The 17,285-nt window shown below is 36.3% G+C and overlaps 2 protein-coding genes across 7 annotated transcripts in view; one reads left to right on the top strand and one right to left on the bottom strand.

Moving 5' to 3' along the window:
* The window catches only part of astn1 (astrotactin 1), a 486,347-nt gene extending 471,868 nt beyond the window's left edge, over positions 1-14,479 (top strand). For all 6 annotated transcript variants that reach the window (XM_038300459.1, XM_038300458.1, XM_038300457.1 and 3 more), the window contains one exon: positions 12,510-14,479. In XM_038300459.1, the coding sequence (XP_038156387.1) occupies positions 12,510-12,747 (238 nt within the window). In that variant the 3' untranslated portion in view covers positions 12,748-14,479. The remainder of the gene's footprint in view (positions 1-12,509) is intronic.
* Positions 14,480-15,613: 1,134 nt separating this feature from the next.
* Positions 15,614-17,285, bottom strand: part of pappa2 (pappalysin 2) — a 90,371-nt gene continuing 88,699 nt past the window's right edge. The window contains exon 27 of the mRNA XM_038300496.1: positions 15,614-16,623. Within this exon, the coding sequence (XP_038156424.1) occupies positions 16,528-16,623 (96 nt within the window). The 3' untranslated portion in view covers positions 15,614-16,527. The remainder of the gene's footprint in view (positions 16,624-17,285) is intronic.

Genomic DNA, 17,285 nt, shown 5'->3' with positions numbered 1-17,285 from the left:
CTGACCTTGATGAGTTGAAAAAATATGAGATATTTTATTTCTTATTTCGTTCTGTTTTCTGTTGACAATCTCTTTAATCAGAGAAAGTTATGCATTAATAAGAATTGATATGGTTGGAATCAATGTCAGGAAATCACAATCATAATCACAGCAGACTGTTTACTTTGCTCTCAGACATTTAAAGCAAAATGAACAGAAACACACACAGAGTTAAAACATAGTTGCCTCCTAGCTTTTAGTGTAGCTCTAATTGACTGGTTTCTAAGATACAAACATTTATATACTCAATCTTATAAAAAAATATTTAATAATTTTTATCAAGGCTTACCCCACCTCTTAATCTAGAGTAGAGATTGAGCATCCAGTTGCCATCATTGGAATTACACTGGTCTTCAATTTCTCTAGTTCTCAATATCTATTTTTATAAAGAAATTATGAATAAACTATTCTTATACCAGCAATTCTGTGCATATAGATGTGTGGATGAGGTAAAGAAGATTTCCTGAAGTTCAAACCTACTAGTTAAGAATACCTTGGTGTAGACACTTCAGTTTATTTCCCACACAACCATCACTCAGGTTAGGAGATTTGAACAAAATAACCCAGAAAGAAATCCAATGAGCAGCGGTTGCATTGCGGTTGCAGAGGAGAATGAGCAGACTGGTTTTGAGATAACAAAAAGACAAAATTAGTTTAAGAGATCAGTTTTTTTAACCATTTATTCTAACTGCAGAAGACCAAACCATATGCAACTCCCAAAGCCTCACCAAAGCGGACAGAATGAATAAAGAATTGCCTGCAGGTTTGTCAGATGGTGGTCAGATTTCGGTCTAAGCAATATTAAAGCATGGGTTGCCTGCTGCAAAAGAGAATCATTTAAAAATCCCAGCCTACCTGAATGTTGTTAGCCTACTGACTAACATCCCATCATTAGCACAGCGTACCCAGTCATCTAATGGCTTTTCACAGTAGGTCAATGCTCCTTGTCGCAGAGCTGAGATCATTCAAAGCCTTTTTTGTGTTTGTTATAATGAGTTGCTTGTACTCTTGTCTTAATACAACAGAGAAGCCTTAGGATGGGGCAAAATATTCACGTAATAAATGTGCACAAACTGGATTAAGCTAGCAATAGGTTCAATTATGTGAGCAGAACGTTTTTTGGTTGTTTTTCTGACATTGTTTAATTATGCAATCAAGAATTATACCAATTCTTAGAGCTCAAATCTGCTGAAGACAAACCTTATAATGAGGCTTCTGAACGCATGTCTATAGTTTATGTATATTTATAAATATATTTATAAAATTTATTTTTATTTTTTTACCAATCGTCCTAATAAACCAAATTTCACTGCATTTATTTCTTGGGTCAAGCAGTGATACATTTTATTTGAATTTGTCCTTATGTTATTAACTAAATAAGCTATTGCCCTTTGTTGTGAGTTGGCTTTATATACATTACTAAAGTCAACCAATTTAAAATATCCCATGTGGAAATAGTGAGGACCGCAGATCTTAATGTTTGCTTCTCCTTGTCTGCTCAACATTGCATAAAATGTGGGGTTTGTTACATATTTTGAGGTTCATGCTTTATCACCCAGACAAATTTTCCATTTCTATACATGCGCCAGGATTTATGATGACAACCGTTGCTATTTTGAATGTTCATGTGCTTTCCTGACAAATGAAAGCATAACAAACCACTTTTTTTTTCTTGATTCAAAACAAATATTCTCAGTTTTCTCTGACCACTTTAATCTGCAGTGAAGTATTAGAAACATAAAGAGGGAAAATGATACTAATGACAGATCAATGTGGTATCTTTCTGCCAGCAGGGCATCTGACGCAACTGAATCATTACAATGACCCTCTTTGTCTTTAGTTTATAGGACATAAAGCATGTCTAAAACTGCTGACCATGCTTTCATAGACTGTTGGCATAAAAATGCGATTAACCTAAAATCGCGATTTCAATACCAAAAAAATGGTTTATATAACGCAACCAACTTCAAAATCATAACAAAGTATACAGTTATTGCTTCAAATGTAACTTTGGATCAAACATAATTTGCAAAGTTTGCTAATATCCCTCGATAAAGAAGGAAAGCAACAATTTACACAAACACCCACTGCTAAATCCAGCTGTCAATCTTTGTGCGTCTTGTTGATCTTCAATCAAAAGCTTGGATACCTGTATAATAAACTTTCCCATGGTGAAGAACAACCTGCCAATCCCCTCAAAGAAAGGCCGCAGGCAAATTTATAACAGTTTTATTTGTTAAAAATATATATTTTTAAAAGTGTTACCCAAAACGCTACCATGCAGCCCTCAGCAAAATCCCGAGGTGGAAAAAAAATTTGTGGTTTATCATGTGAATGTAAGTTTGACAAGCAGATATTAGCTTGCCACAGTGACTGGCACGCTGCAGTTACAAATAAAACACATCTTTTCTTACTGACTTTTGATGTCTGCTTTTATTCCACAACAAAGTTCAGATCCATATCAAACTTTAGATTCAACAAAACTAGAATATGTCTTTTTTTATTACATTATGTTGCAGTTTACTGTCAATACATTTCTAATGTTTAGACCAGGCATCCCCAAAGTTGGTCCTCGAGGGCCGCAGTCCTGCAGGTTTTAGAGGTTTCTCTGCTTTAGCACAGCTGATTATGATGATTAAACTCGAGCAACAGCCTGTTAATCAGCTTTCAATTAAAATCAGCTGTGTTGGAGCAGGGAAACCTCTAAAATCTGCAGGACAGCGGCCCTCGAGGACCGACTTTGGGGATGCCTGGCTTAGACTGTTGGCGCTAAATGTTACCCACCAAGTGATAAGATAATATGAGGCATACTTTTATTTAGGTCTCTATATGACTGACAGTTGAGCTCATGATACTTAACGGTTTCTGATTTTAAGATTTAAACTGAACTACATACATTGTAAATGATGATCAATAACTTAAAGTTGCAGGGAGAACATTATTTAGAGCTGCAGTCAAGAGGTCCAGGAGAATATGTTGTCAGTATTATTGTAAGTATTGTAATTGTTGCCCTGACTTTTTATGTCAGGGCAAAATTGTTGCCCTGACATAAAAAGCAAGAAGCCATTGTTATAAGAATATAAATACTTGGGGGAAAAAAAAAAACTTAAGTTGTAGAGATGCGAGTCGCTGCAGTTTAATTGAGTCGACTTGTTGACTTTTTGGCCAATGCCCTACATCATACACCTGCTACATCATACACCTGCAAATACACTTTAATTTGTGATACTGTAATAATGTAATGATCAGGACAGGTGGACCCAGAATTCAAACCAGACAACTGGTGCAAAAGCTTAACATAGTTAGTTGAAAGTAGAAACAACCACTTGATCCTGAATGTGAGTAAAACAAGGGAGATGAGTGCACATTTCAGAAGAAGGAACATAACGGAAGTGTAGGTGGTTGAGGAGTGTAAATACACTTGGACAACAAACTCATATTGAACACACAACTGTGAAGTCGTCTACAAGAATTAACAGAGCAGATTGTACTTCTTAAGCTAGCTAACCCTTTAGTGATTGCAGCAAGATGCTACAGATCGGCTATTATCCTGTTGTGGAGAGTGTGATCTCTTCTGGCATAATCTGCTGTTGTAACGGCATCATAGCAAATGACTTAACATTTGATTTAACAAAGAAGAATTCTTTATAAAGCAAATAACATTATGGACAACTGTAAGAGCCCCACATGAGAAGGTAGACGTGTTTTCAGTGCGCTCCTCCGATAAATCGAGTCTTTACTTTACAAAATACTTTGACACCATAAACACCTAGCGGAAAACACAATTTATTCGCTTGGTCGGCGACTATATGTGGAAATGGGTCCAAAAAAGCAAGGGACAATGAAAAAATCTGAAGAGAAAGAGCAGGACGGCGACATGCTAAATGAGCTAACTGCTAATGCCTCAGCAGACACCGCGGCTATCCTCTCCGCTATCGGAGAAATGAGTCGCAAAATGGACAAACGTTTTAACTCAATACAAACTGCTTTGGAAGAGAACCAAACTACCCTGAGAGAACATGGAGAACGCCTGTGCGCCTTGGAAAGTGCTTCCAGCGAACATGACTGCAGGTTGGCAAAAGTGGAGCAACTAGTGTCGAGGCTGGAGGAAGCTAATAAGGCCTTGCATGAGAAAGTTATCGACTTAGAGGCCCGCTCCAGACGTCAGAACATAAAGCTTGTGAATCTGCCGGAGAATGTCGAAGCTGGGAAACCAACTAAATTTGTCTCGAGATTGCTGTCGTTACTTTTCGGACACGAACACTTCCCACAGCCTGTTGAAGTGGATCGGGCGCATAGGCTAGGAAGCCGGCCATTGGATGCTAAAAGGCCCCGTATTATGATAGCAAGGATTCACAACTACCGAGTCAAGGAACGCATCATGCAACTAGCCGCTAAACACTCTCCACTGATGTATCAGGGCCAACGTATCCACATTTTCCCTGACTTCCCAGCAGAGATTGTGAAACGTCGTCAACTCTACGAGGACGCGAGGAAAAAGATTAAAGATGCGGGCCACAGAACGGGGTTCATCTATCCAGCTCGGCTACGCGTTACCCATGGCAACGTAATACACACGTTCAACTCCCCTGAAGAAGCCAACGCTTTCGTGAGAGGCATCATGACTGAAGAGAATAACTGAAGAGAGCTCCAAAGTAGAACAATATTAATTCAGGTTTACACCTTAACTGTGCTATTCACTTTACATCTGCATAAGCACGTTGGAGAGGGATCTCAGGTAATGTTGGAGGTAGATTAAGCACTTTTTTTTTTTTTTTTTCATAAAGATGTTTAAGTTTGAAGAAAAGTTATATACCTATTTCGGTTCCAAGCTTTTTGTGTGCCTTTTTTTCTTTGTTTAATAGTGTTTTGATATTACAATTTATATAAATATGTCGGAGGAATGCAACTTTAGAATAGTTTTTGTGATTCTAACAGCTAAATGGTATAATTGCCACATACACTGTTAGAGGTTACCCCCTTAGATAGATGTTAGGCTGGGTCTGTTTCCTCTACTTTGTTTGGGAAAGTAGGGTAGAAGGGAGGATAGGTTTTTATGTGTGTCTTTTTCAGTTTTTTGTTTGTTATCTGTATTTTTATGGAGTACTAAATTTGTCCGCTCTGCAGAAAATGACCCCTAATGTTTTTGATGACAAGGGATAACAAGAATGATGAGGGGTTCAAAATGGTTAGCTGGAATATCAGAGGTATGGGTAACCATGTTAAGAGAGCTAAAGTTTTTACACATTTAAAATCTCTTAAGTCTGATATTTCCTTTTTACAGGAAACTCATATCAGGCCTCGTGATCAGACACGTTTGAAATGTAATTGGGCAGGACAGGTATATCAATCAACTTTTTCTAGCAAAGCACGAGGAGTAGCCATAATAATAAAAAAAAATATCCCCTTTCATCACATAAACACAATAAATGATCCTAATGGTAGGTTTTTGATTGTTATTGGGGAGTTGTATTCTCAACATGTCACTCTAGTAAATATATATGGTCCAAATGTAGATGATGCAGGATTTTTTCGTAAAGCTTTTGATAATATACCAGATTTGATAAATACTAATTTAATCATTGCGGGGGACTATAATTTGGTTTTGGATTGGCATATGGACAGATCATCCAGAAGACAACCTGTACCATCAAATGCTTCAGTAACCTTGAATAACTTAATTTCATCTGTTAACCTAGTAGATATTTGGCGATTACAACATCCAAGAGAGAGAGACTACTCTTACTTTTCCAAAATGCATAATTCTTACTCGCGTATTGACTTTTTTCTGTTGGACTCCAAACTTTTACCAAATGTTATTGATAGTAAATATCATAATATTTTGATCTCAGATCATGCGCCCACGAGTATAAATTTAAATTTTAATATTCCAAAACAAAGCTCAACATGGAGATTACAACCATACTTGCTTAATGATATAAATTTTTGTAAATACTTGTCACAGAAAATAGATGATTTCCTAAACACTAATGACACTTTAGATACATCAGATTCGAATTTATGGGAAACATTTAAAGTAGTCATGAGGGGACACGTTATTTCATATGAGGCATCGCAAAGAAAAATTAGAAACTCGTGACTGAAGGAGATTAATGACAAGATATCGGAATTAGAAATACGGTATAAAAAAAATATGAATAGTTTTACACTGCAAGAAATTCTTACTCTTAAATATGAATACAATACTATTTTGACAAAGCAAGTAAGTTACAAAATTTCTCAGTTACGAGTGCGTTATTTTGAGCTTGGAGACAAGCCACATACTCTCCTATCTCGACAACTAAGAGGCCAACAGAACAGTAGAGCAATACACAAAATTAGGTCCAATACAGGTGAAATTATTACTACTCCAAAATCTATAAACAAATGTTTCACAGAGTTTTACAAGGAATTATACAGAACAAAAGCACAGGGGAACATAGATTCCTGGCTAGAGGGAGTCCCCATCCCAATGCTTGAGAGTCCTACTCGAAAGGTCTTAAACCAACCACTGACCATGAAAGAGATCTCTGATTCTGTTAAATCGTTCGCCTCTGGGAAAGCCCCAGGTCCAGATGGGTTTGGAGCTGAATTTTATAACAAGTTTGTTGGACAAATATCTCCACTCTTGCATAGGATGCTGCTTCACTCAATGGCTACAAAAACGCTTCCGCCCAGTTTATATGATGCAAACATTGCCCTTATACTCAAACCAGATAGAGACGACACAAACCCTGCATCATATCGCCCTATATCTATGTTGAATCTAGACTGTAAGATTTTTACAAAAATTCTGGCCAACAGACTAAATTCTTGTATTGAATCAATTATACACAAAGATCAAACAGGGTTTATCCCTAACAGACATTCTTTTTTTAATACAAGAAGAGTGCTAAACATCACATATCACAAATTTCCAGCAACGTCAAAACAAACTATACTATATTTAGATGCCGAAAAGGCGTTTGATCAAGTTGAATGGGGGTTTATGTTCAAGGTTCTTGAAAGATTTGGGTTGGGGGAACCCTTTATTTCCTGGGTACACTTAGTTTATATGTACCCGACTGCCTCAGTTGTCACCAATCAAGATAGATCTACTCAATTTTTATTGGAAAGAGGCACACGGCAGGGGTGCCCACTCTCGCCATTGTTATTTGCCCTTGCCATCGAACCCCTAGCCATCAGTATCCGAGAAAACCCAGATATTAAACCCATAACAATTGGAGGAGTTGATCATAAAATACCGTTATACGCTGATGATATTGCCATTTTCTTATCGGATCCTGAGCTCTCAATCCCTACACTATTGGATGTAATAAATGGTTTTGGTGCCGTCTCTGGCTACACTATAAACTGGCAAAAGAGTGATCTCATGATTCTCTCAGCAGATTTAGATCCCGCGTTTCTATCCTCAATTCAGTTCAACATTTCAGATAAAGTTAAATATCTAGGTATCAGAATAACAAAAAATCCAAATTCTCTTTTTAAGTATAATTTTACTGCTAGATTAAACTCCTTAAAAGAGAATATAGAAAAATGGAGAATACTGCCTCTGTCACTTATTGGTCGGATTAATACAATTAAAATGGTTTCCCTCCCGAGATTTACTTATTTATTTCAGAACATTCCAATATATCTCCCAAAAAAATTCTTCAAGCTGATTGATTCGGTTATCCTGCCATTTATCTGGGGCTACAAATCACATAGAATATCAAAAACACATCTTCAACAGCCAAAGAAGTGTGGTGGTTTGGGCCTACCATGTTTCCTACATTATTACTGGGCTGCCAATGCCAGAGTGTTGATATACTGGCAGATGACTCCAGATTTAGCTACTTCAGAAAATGTCCCATCTTGGCTAACAATAGAACATAGCTCAGTTTCAAAATCATCTCTTCAGGCACTTCTTTTTGCATCACCAAGACCCCGGACCTCTACACGAGGAGAACATTTTATCATACAGCAATGTGAGAAAATTTGGTTACAGATTCGAAAATATTGCCAACTTCCTAATCTGTCCATTCATGCTCCAATATGGCATAATCATGCATTTCCTCCGTCGTTTACAGATGCTGTTTTTAGAGAATGGTCCAGTAAAGGTATAGTGTCAATCAAAGACGTATTTATAAATAAAAAATTCTGTTCTTTTGAACAATTAGAAGCAAAATACAGTCTACTTAAGAGTCATTTTTTTAGATTTTTACAATTAAGAAATTATGTTAGGGATAATTTGCCAAATTTTGACTCTCTCCCTTTGGATAATGATTTGTTCAAAATCATGCTCGGCCCACCAGAGTCCCAGGGTTTAATTTCCTCATTGGTCCGCTATTTTTTAAGTAAGTCTGAATGTTCAACGTTAAATATAAAGCAAAAGTGGGAGGAGGATCTCAATATTACAATCAAAGACGATGTATGGAGCAGAGCACTGGGTGACATACACTATTGCTCAGTGAACTCAAGATTGCAAGTAATACAATATAAAGTAGTTAATAGGTTACATTACTCAAAAACAAGGTTAAACAAAATTTTCCCACAAACATCACCTCTCTGTGACAGATGTAAAATATGGGACAGCACATTAGCACATCAATTTTGGCTTTGTCCAAATATTCAAGGTTTCTGGACCTCAATATTTGAATGGTACTCTCGCGCCCTTAAAGTTAACATAAAACCCGATCCAGAAACAGCCCTCTTTGGTGTCTCGGACACTCTTAACAAATTGGGTCGTGATGTAACAACAGTGGTCTCCTATGGCATGATGATAGCCAAAAGATGCATATTAAAGCAGTGGAAGGCTGACAGACCACCTAATTTTGAATCTTGGATCAAGGAATTTACAGGAATCTTGCACATAGAAAAAATTAGATTTGATTTAATAAACTGTCCTCAAAAATACTACAAAATTTGGAAACCCATTCTAGAACAATTGAAGCCATAAAGAACCCCTATCCTCCCCTCTTTTCTTTGTTCTACTTTATCTCATTTGTTATGAATAAAGGTGTGGACACTCCTAATTGTTTGGTTGAAACTCCATAAAGTGTGTTTTTTACTTTCAGTATGTCCAAAGTGTAAATGAACAAATAATTTTTATATAATATTATTTATTGTGTGTCTAATGCTTTTTTTTGTTGTCGTTTTTTTTTTTTTTTTTTTTTTCTTTTTGTTTGTTTTTTTTTTGTGACAAATGCTAAAGGATTCACTAAAGGACATTAATCATTGTCATGTTTTCGTTATATACCTGTAGAAAATTCTATAAAAATAAATAATAAAAAAAAAAAAAAAAAACTGTAAGAGCCCCACTGCAACCATGATGGATGAAGACAGTGGCAGTGGATGTAGTAGTTTGCCCTGAAATCGAAGGATTGACGGTTTAAGCCCAGACTCTGATTTTCATTGTCGTTGTGTCCTTGGGCAAGACACTTCACCTGCATTGTCTACTGATGGTGGTCAGAGGGCCCGGTGGCGCCAGTGTATGGCAGCCCTGCTTCTGTCAGTGAGCCCCAGGGCAGCTGTGGCTACAATATAGTTTGCCACCATCAGTGAGTGTGTGCGTGAATGGGTGAATTAATGTAGTGTAAAGAGCTTTGGTCAAGTCTCCTGACTTGAATAAAGGCGCTATATAAGTACATGCCATTTACATCACTCATTGTAAGGGCATATTTGGGAAAAAAACTAAAAAATTAATTCTGTTGCATAGTAACAAAATGTTAAAAATTAAGGGAGAGCACTATTTTTAAAGCACAATAGGACACTTCTGAGCATATATTGATATTATGGTCTTAGTTTGTAGATAAGTAGCATGACGTGCTTCACGCCTGCTGATCCCTGCATGTTGCACAGAGTCATGCCTTGACAGAGTGGAAATGTTGCAGTATGAACCTTCTAGTTTGGCTAAACAATAAGAAGAAGCTGTGTTTGGAATTAATGAAAAAATCTCCTGCTGCCATATTCTGACCTTAGATAAACATCTACAAGATTTCATAATAAAGGCCAAAAAGGCCAAAGCAAGTTTAATGATTATTTATGGCTCACAGAGTCTTATGAGATGCTTTTATGTGAACTCTGTGCATCATTTTACCAAAGGAGATGATTTTTCAGCTGGCCCCCTTTGGCTAAATGACGGTTTAAGGCATTTTATTGTGTCTCAATGGCATTAGAAAAGTTTTCTTTTCCAGGACCAGCTCTTCATTGCAAAAGATTTTTAGTTTTTTGTTCTTTTATTTTTCCACTGCTTAACTGCAGTCCTTCTTTCATCTGCTGGGATGAGCTTTGAGCTCGGGTCGGAACATGTGATTAAACTGCCTCAGAAAGGAAGAAGCAGAAGTGGATAAGCTGGTCTCAGGTTGTAAGAAGACAGGGATATTATCATAAACCAACATCATGGACATAGTATGACCAGATGAACTCTCTCAGGGAAAGCATCAGCAGCATCTTAGAAAATATATTTTTTTTGTCTGTTGAAGTTGTATACAGGTTTCTTTAGCTTTAGCAACATAAAGACAGCAAAGAAACAAAACAGCATGATACAATACCTCCAAAATTTTACAGGTCATTATTAGTATATGTTGGATTTTCAGGTTCTACTTGGTGCTAGGTCTATTTTTTATCTGCTAGCAGGTACTCCCAATCAGTTAGATGTCAAGGCTCAGAACTGAGGACCCAGAATTCGAAGCAGACAGATAACGTACGTCGGATCTGCAACTCAGTAGCAAGGGCGTCAAAAGCCAGAATCTCTGTAGAGAGAAAACTCAGTTTAGTGACCACCTAAATCTGACGGAGGATGATTATGTCACTAACCTGGTTTTAGTGTTCAGTCTTGGCCCAGAAGAAGGCGTAGAATCCAGCCAGATGGCTAACAACAGCATTTTTTGTTTTTATTTATTTGTATTGAAAAAAAATTAACTAAAATTATTATGTTGATTTATTCCCATGCATCACAACTAAGTGCTTTTATACTTCAATATAATTGGCAACCCTAAAAGGGCTGGTCCTAAAATGTATTAAGTTGCCTGGTAAAGTCTTTGGATCAATGTAGGTCTGGATCTTCCATTACAACTGTACACTTGATCCAACATCTCTGCAAACCGTTGCCCCTGTTTTGGTTTTGCTTGCTTCACTGACAAGGAAGATGGTACATTTGTATTTGTTGATCTTACTTCACCTCTCACTTATTGTTAAGTAATTTAATGAGACCGAATCTTCTTTATTCGTCTGGTATGACTCTTAAATAGTGGCCAAACACTTTGTTGTCAGCTATTGTATCCACTGATTGAGTTTGTTGGTCTTTTTCACTCTCTGTTGACAGACCAGTTTCGAGTTCCTTCTCATGTTGAACCGATTCTGCAGAAAAGTCAATCAGAATGTTTCTTCTTCAGTTGCATCCTCTGATTCAGTTTCTTGGTGTGTTTTACTCACCATTGACACACGTGGTTCCCCACACTGTTTGTGACCCAACTTATTACCTGAATCTAAAGGTTCTTCTTGTCTCTTTTTTTTTTTTTTTTTGTCAGCTGGGATAGGTTCTGAAGAAAAGGCTATTTTCATGTAATTTTCAACCTTCTCTTCATCTGTCTTGTTCTGATTCATAATCTTTCTCTTCACCTGTTTCTTCCTCTGATTCAGAATCTGTTTCCTCCTCAGTTGTGACCTCCGACTGGGTTTCTTGGTGTATTTTACTCACCGTTGACACACCTGATTCCCTACACTGTTTGTGACCCATCTAATACCTGACTTCAGCATCTCTTCTTGTCTCTAGGTTTGTTGGTCCCCAGAGATGAGTTCCCCATAACCGGGGATGGGTTCTGAAGAAAGGACTATTTTCATGTCATCAGAATCTGTCTCTCCATCTTTCTTCCTCTGATTCATAAAAATGGAGGATTGAGAAGGAATGGATGATATCACCATTGATATCAGGTTGCCTAGAGAGGGCCAGTATTCTGCAGATTTTTTATCTCCTTGATCCAACACACCTGATTGAAATGGCTTTATTCCTTAGAGGAAGTTAAGTTAGTTCTGCAGAGGATGTGATTATTAGATTCAAGTGTCTTGAAGCAGAGAAACTTCTAAAAGGCGCAGGACATCGACCCTCAAGTACTAGATTCGGAGATCCTTGGTTTAAATGGTTGCATTCACATGGATGGCATACTTTAAAAAAGATATTTTTTTTAGAGTAAGGGTAAACACTTTTTTTTTTATTTGTCAACATCAATTGGAAGATGAGAAGAACCAAGAAATTTGTTGAAAGGACATATTATGGTGCTTTGTTCGCTCATTGGAAACAGAAACACTGGACCATAAATTCAGGAAACTGAATGGATTTAAACGAATTAGTCTATATTGGACAGAATAATTTAATCTTTAGCTATTGAGTATTTTTAGAAAATCTACATGATATAGTTAAATGTCTTCCAAATCATCTGCATGTGATTTATTCTACATATTTTTAAACTCTCCATGTTGTCTTCCAACAGGAAAGCGGGGCTCATCCTCTCCCAGCTTGACGAGCTTTCTCTGTGGTGTAAAGGTCTCCTGCAGGAGCCCAAGATCGGCCTTCGCAGGATGTCTCTCAAGTTCCTGTCCTGCCGTTACACCGACACCAAAGCCTTTGGGCTCAACTGGTCAGAGATGGGCCAGGATGTGCACAAGGCCTGTGACGAACAGACGCTCACTGTCATGTATAACGACTATGGTGAGCCCAAGGAGCTCTAGGTCTGACTTTCAGTTTGGTTTAGCAGTTTCCTGACCTTTGGCTCCCTCCCCCCAAATTACAGGTTTCACATAACTGGTCATGTAGCTGTGTGTTGGTATTTATTTCTTTTTTCTACAGATAACAAAATGGCATCACACCAGTAAATAAAGTGTTTCAAAAAAATTATATAATCTGACTATGAAAGCATGGCCCGTACTTCTTAGGGAATTTAAGGCTGCCTCAGCTTGTCTGCATTGTTGGCTGTGGTCAGATGCTTCTGATGGACTTTTCTCCAAATTCTCCTTAAGCTGCCCGTGTCCCTGCTGTTCATTGTTGATCATCTTTCACTCAACATTCCCATATTGGATACAGCACTCTCTAAACAGCCAGCTTCCTACTGGGCAATCTTTAAGCTAGCAGTTTCGCTCATAATAATACCCATAAAAGAACACTTCTGTTTAAAGCATTTTTTTATAGTGTTACTAAAAAATTATGATGACATTTTCTTAGAAACTGCATCTTGGTATTTTATTATCCTTAAACCATAATAATCACAACAACCGAAAAATTCCTTTATATCAATATATAACTCACAAAAATATAATGTACAAGTTTACTTTTTACAAAAGAGTTATTAATATGGATAACCTTTTTGAGAATAGCTTAATTCATTGAAACTGACCTGAAGTCTCCCTCAAAATAACATTTTTGTTGTTTGTTGTGTGGAGTTTAGCAGTTAAAAAAAACGTTTACGCTGTAAATAACATTATCATGACGTTTTAGCTACAATATATAAACTGAATGTAGTGTTGATACTTTGCATTTAGAAACGTGATTGATATAAAACGATTTGTTTGAATTAAAATCATCCAAGACATACTGACTTACTTCTGTTATAGCTTTTAAATACTTTTAAACAGTACTTTCAGAATCATTTTAACATTTAAGTATATTTCAAACAGTTTAACCAGCAGTAATTCTGTTCCAAAGCTGCAAAACAAAAGTGTCTTAATATTTACAAAAAAATAGATTTGTTTGTAGTTTAAATGTAATAATTTGTGCTGGAAAAACATGTCATTTGTGTTTGAAACAGAATTATTTTGAACTTCTCAGACTTCATTTGCAATGTTGATCATTCTGAGGGATACATTGATGAATTATGTCATTTTTATTTTCCTTAACAGATCTAAAATGTGAATACTAAAAAAGTGTAGATTTTGTGTATAGACAGTATTACATATTGTCATCACATTCTAATCTTTTATTCTGTAAATACAATGTACTCCTGGTGATATTTTTCAGCCTTGACTAGTGCTTTGGTAAAGATGATCTTGTACCATCATATAAGCTGTGTATTGTAGCTTTAAGCACTGATTTTATTCTTCATGTGGGTGATCTGATTGTAACTTTATAACACTGACTTTTGGAGCAGTTTAGGTTGAAATAAAGGGTAACAAGTCTGAAATCAGTTTACATTTTTTTTCCATCTGCATGAAATGCTGTTTAGAATACTCTATTGTGTGGCTTCATAAACTCAGATTCTCACATTCATCCTTGCTTCTTTCAGAAGGATTTAAGAGGGTAGTTCACTAATGGCTTGTCTATTAAATGTTTTATTTGTGCTCTTGTTTTACTGTTGGTTTTTCATGGCAGTACTGAGACTGGCATTACTAATTGTTGTTGTAGTTCTGGTCTCGGTGCTCAGACTGCTGTCCAAACGTTTTACTGAAATAAAATAACCCTTTAAATGTTTTTTGTATGCATTATATTACTAAAGGTTCCCTGTTGCCTGGTGGTTGCACATTTGATGTGAAATCTTAGTAGGTATTTATCCCTCCAAAAACCTTACAAAAGATTTTACACTCTGAAAAATGTCCTATTTTTTAAAACTTCAATCACAAATATTAGCTTTTAATATGAATGTTGGATACCAGGGGGAAAGAAAAGGAAAGCATCCTGCAGAAGAGATGCATCCCCAGAGCATGTTGCTGCCTTCTTCTTGGCTCTCTGATGATGATATTTTCAGTGATATGAGTGCTGATTTTAAATCTACTTATCAGATCATCTTTTTCCACGTCTTTTCTAATCTCTTCATCACTTATATAATGGTGCATGCAGGAGAAACATGCATGTACTTCCTGCCACCATTTAGCAAACCCCTGATAGTTTTTTTTAATTACACATTCTACCATAAAGGCTTTTGACTGAAAACCTGAAGCTCCGGTCTGAAGTAGGCCTCTTGGCTGCTTCGCTGAATATTTTTTTCTGGGCTCTATCCATCAGTTTTAGCTTTGCAGTTATTACATTTCAAGATGCTTAATTAAAACAGTGCTTATTCAGATCTTCAAAGAATAAACTGGTTCAAAAGCAAATTTTGCTTTGAATATTTCTACAACTTCAACCATCACAAAGTCTGGGATGCAACTTTGTCTTCATGTTAATGTTTTTTTTTGTTTTTGTTTTTTTTTTTTATTAAAACTGTCAAACAAATCTTCCAATTATGGCAATTAGAGGACCTTCATTTTTGGTATTAGATTAATAGGGACTGAATGCTTATGGATTGGGTTTATGTTTGTATCAAAATGGTAAAAACTTTATTTCCCTCTCACTTTTTATTTCTGCACTTTTTTGTGTTTTTGTATTTGCCCAAACATTCAAGAAAACATGTTGGAGTTTAGGGTGTGCAATAGATACGAAAGAGTATGACAATTTTATGAAACAGGAGGCATTTGTTTAATGTTAATAGGGTAACATATTATTAAAACAAATAAAAAAAAAAGGAATAGATTGTAAAGGATGAGTGATAAAGTGTTAAAAAAAACTATAACCTGATAATAATATGAACCCCGTTGTATCATAAAAGTAAAAAAGGACATGATTCAGGTCTATACAAAGTTGTAATTTATTATATAGATTACAAATTACAGTAAAATATCACCATATACTTTGATTGATTCTGGTATGGTATTCCATCATATTGTTTCACTGACTCTCTATTACACTCATGAAGTCTGTGTTGAATGAATAAACTGTTTTTCCTACACTTCATCACAATTTTATCATATGTGCAGAATTGTTTTAGTGGTGCTGATATAGAGAGAATAATACTTGTATTTACAGTCAATATTTGAAATTGCACAATGATCATTTATATTTAAGCATAACTGTCACATTTGAGCAACTTAAAAAAAAACTTCCATGCACTGTTGCTCAGGGAAGCATTGCTGCATGTTACAGTAGCACAATAACACACTTGAGCTGTGATATAAATATAATAATGACACGTTTCGCTAAGAGGTGGCCTATGGATATACTGGATGATGCAGATACTTTATCTATACATGTTAGTCTATACACGTTTCTCTTCAGCAATAAGGACAGGAAGGTTCTATGACCCTTTTAATTAGATTAATTAGGTCTGGAAAACTACTTGAGCCCATTTGGAACAGAAATTTAATGAAATTATGATGATTTCTATTTCTGAAGAAGACTTGGTAGGGTCCAAACTCCAAAAAGCTTTCAAATTTTTCATTAAAGATGACCTTTTAGGTCTTAGCTAGGAACAAAAGAAGTTAGCTAGGAAGGAAATGAAGGACAAACTATGCGGGAATGAAAAACAACTGGCTTTTTATGGTATAAGTCTGTCGTTAGTCACAATATTGGTATTAAGAAATGTTACACATCTGATATTTACTAGTTGCTGTGGTGAACGGCATGTGATTCGAACTTTTGCTTAAGACAAGTTCAGATTCCCTTCCTGTCTTAATTTTTTGCATTCCTCTTCCTCCAGTTCCTCCTCTTCAGTCCAAGGGTTTCACTTTGCTTTTGTTCTCTTCCGCATCTGGATCACGGCAAGTGCACTCGTCCTCACTGCAGTCCGCTCCAAACTGGATGACCTGTCAGTAAACAAACAGCATGATCCGCTGATCGAATTACCAGACCAGCTGCAGAGATCTCGTCTGTATCTATGTTTTTCTAAAAATCTGTCCCCATAGAAATATCCTCTGGTTTAGCCTTTTGTAACACTTAAATGTTTGGTATAAACAAAAACATTTTATATCAGATGTGGATAACCTGAGTAAATCTGAAAAGAATGTTTTTGAATAATTATTCTATTTATTAAGGAAATAAATGATATCCATAAGCAACCTAGCCCTTAAGAAAATGTCATGAATTATCTCTGAATAAAAACATTTTCTAAAAGCTCATTTCTAATCTCTGCTAGACCTGCCAGACCTAAACAATTAAGAGGTCAACTAAAGACTGAAAAATCTCAAAAAGCACAGCATCATTACTTAGTCTATTGAAATACAAGAACAAAGTAGAAACAAAGTCTCTAATATTAATGTAAAGGATTACAGAATCCATCTAAAATGTTAATTATTGCCACATTTAAGGAGACATGGAAAAGTGTGGAATTTTCCAAGAATAAGCTGGTTGACCAAAAACTACTCTAAAAGCACATGAGCAACTAATCCAGGAGGTCACAAAAAACAAGAAAAAACAGCTAAAGCACAGCAGGCCCCACCAACCTTTAAGGGGTAATAAAATGCAAAAC

This window comes from Cyprinodon tularosa, unplaced genomic scaffold (assembly GCF_016077235.1).
Source record: "Cyprinodon tularosa strain WSP-4 unplaced genomic scaffold, ASM1607723v1 ctg45, whole genome shotgun sequence".
Classification (NCBI taxonomy): Eukaryota; Metazoa; Chordata; class Actinopteri; order Cyprinodontiformes; family Cyprinodontidae; genus Cyprinodon; species Cyprinodon tularosa.
Note: the sequence above shows the minus strand (reverse complement) of the source record. Positions and strands in the feature narration are given on the sequence as shown.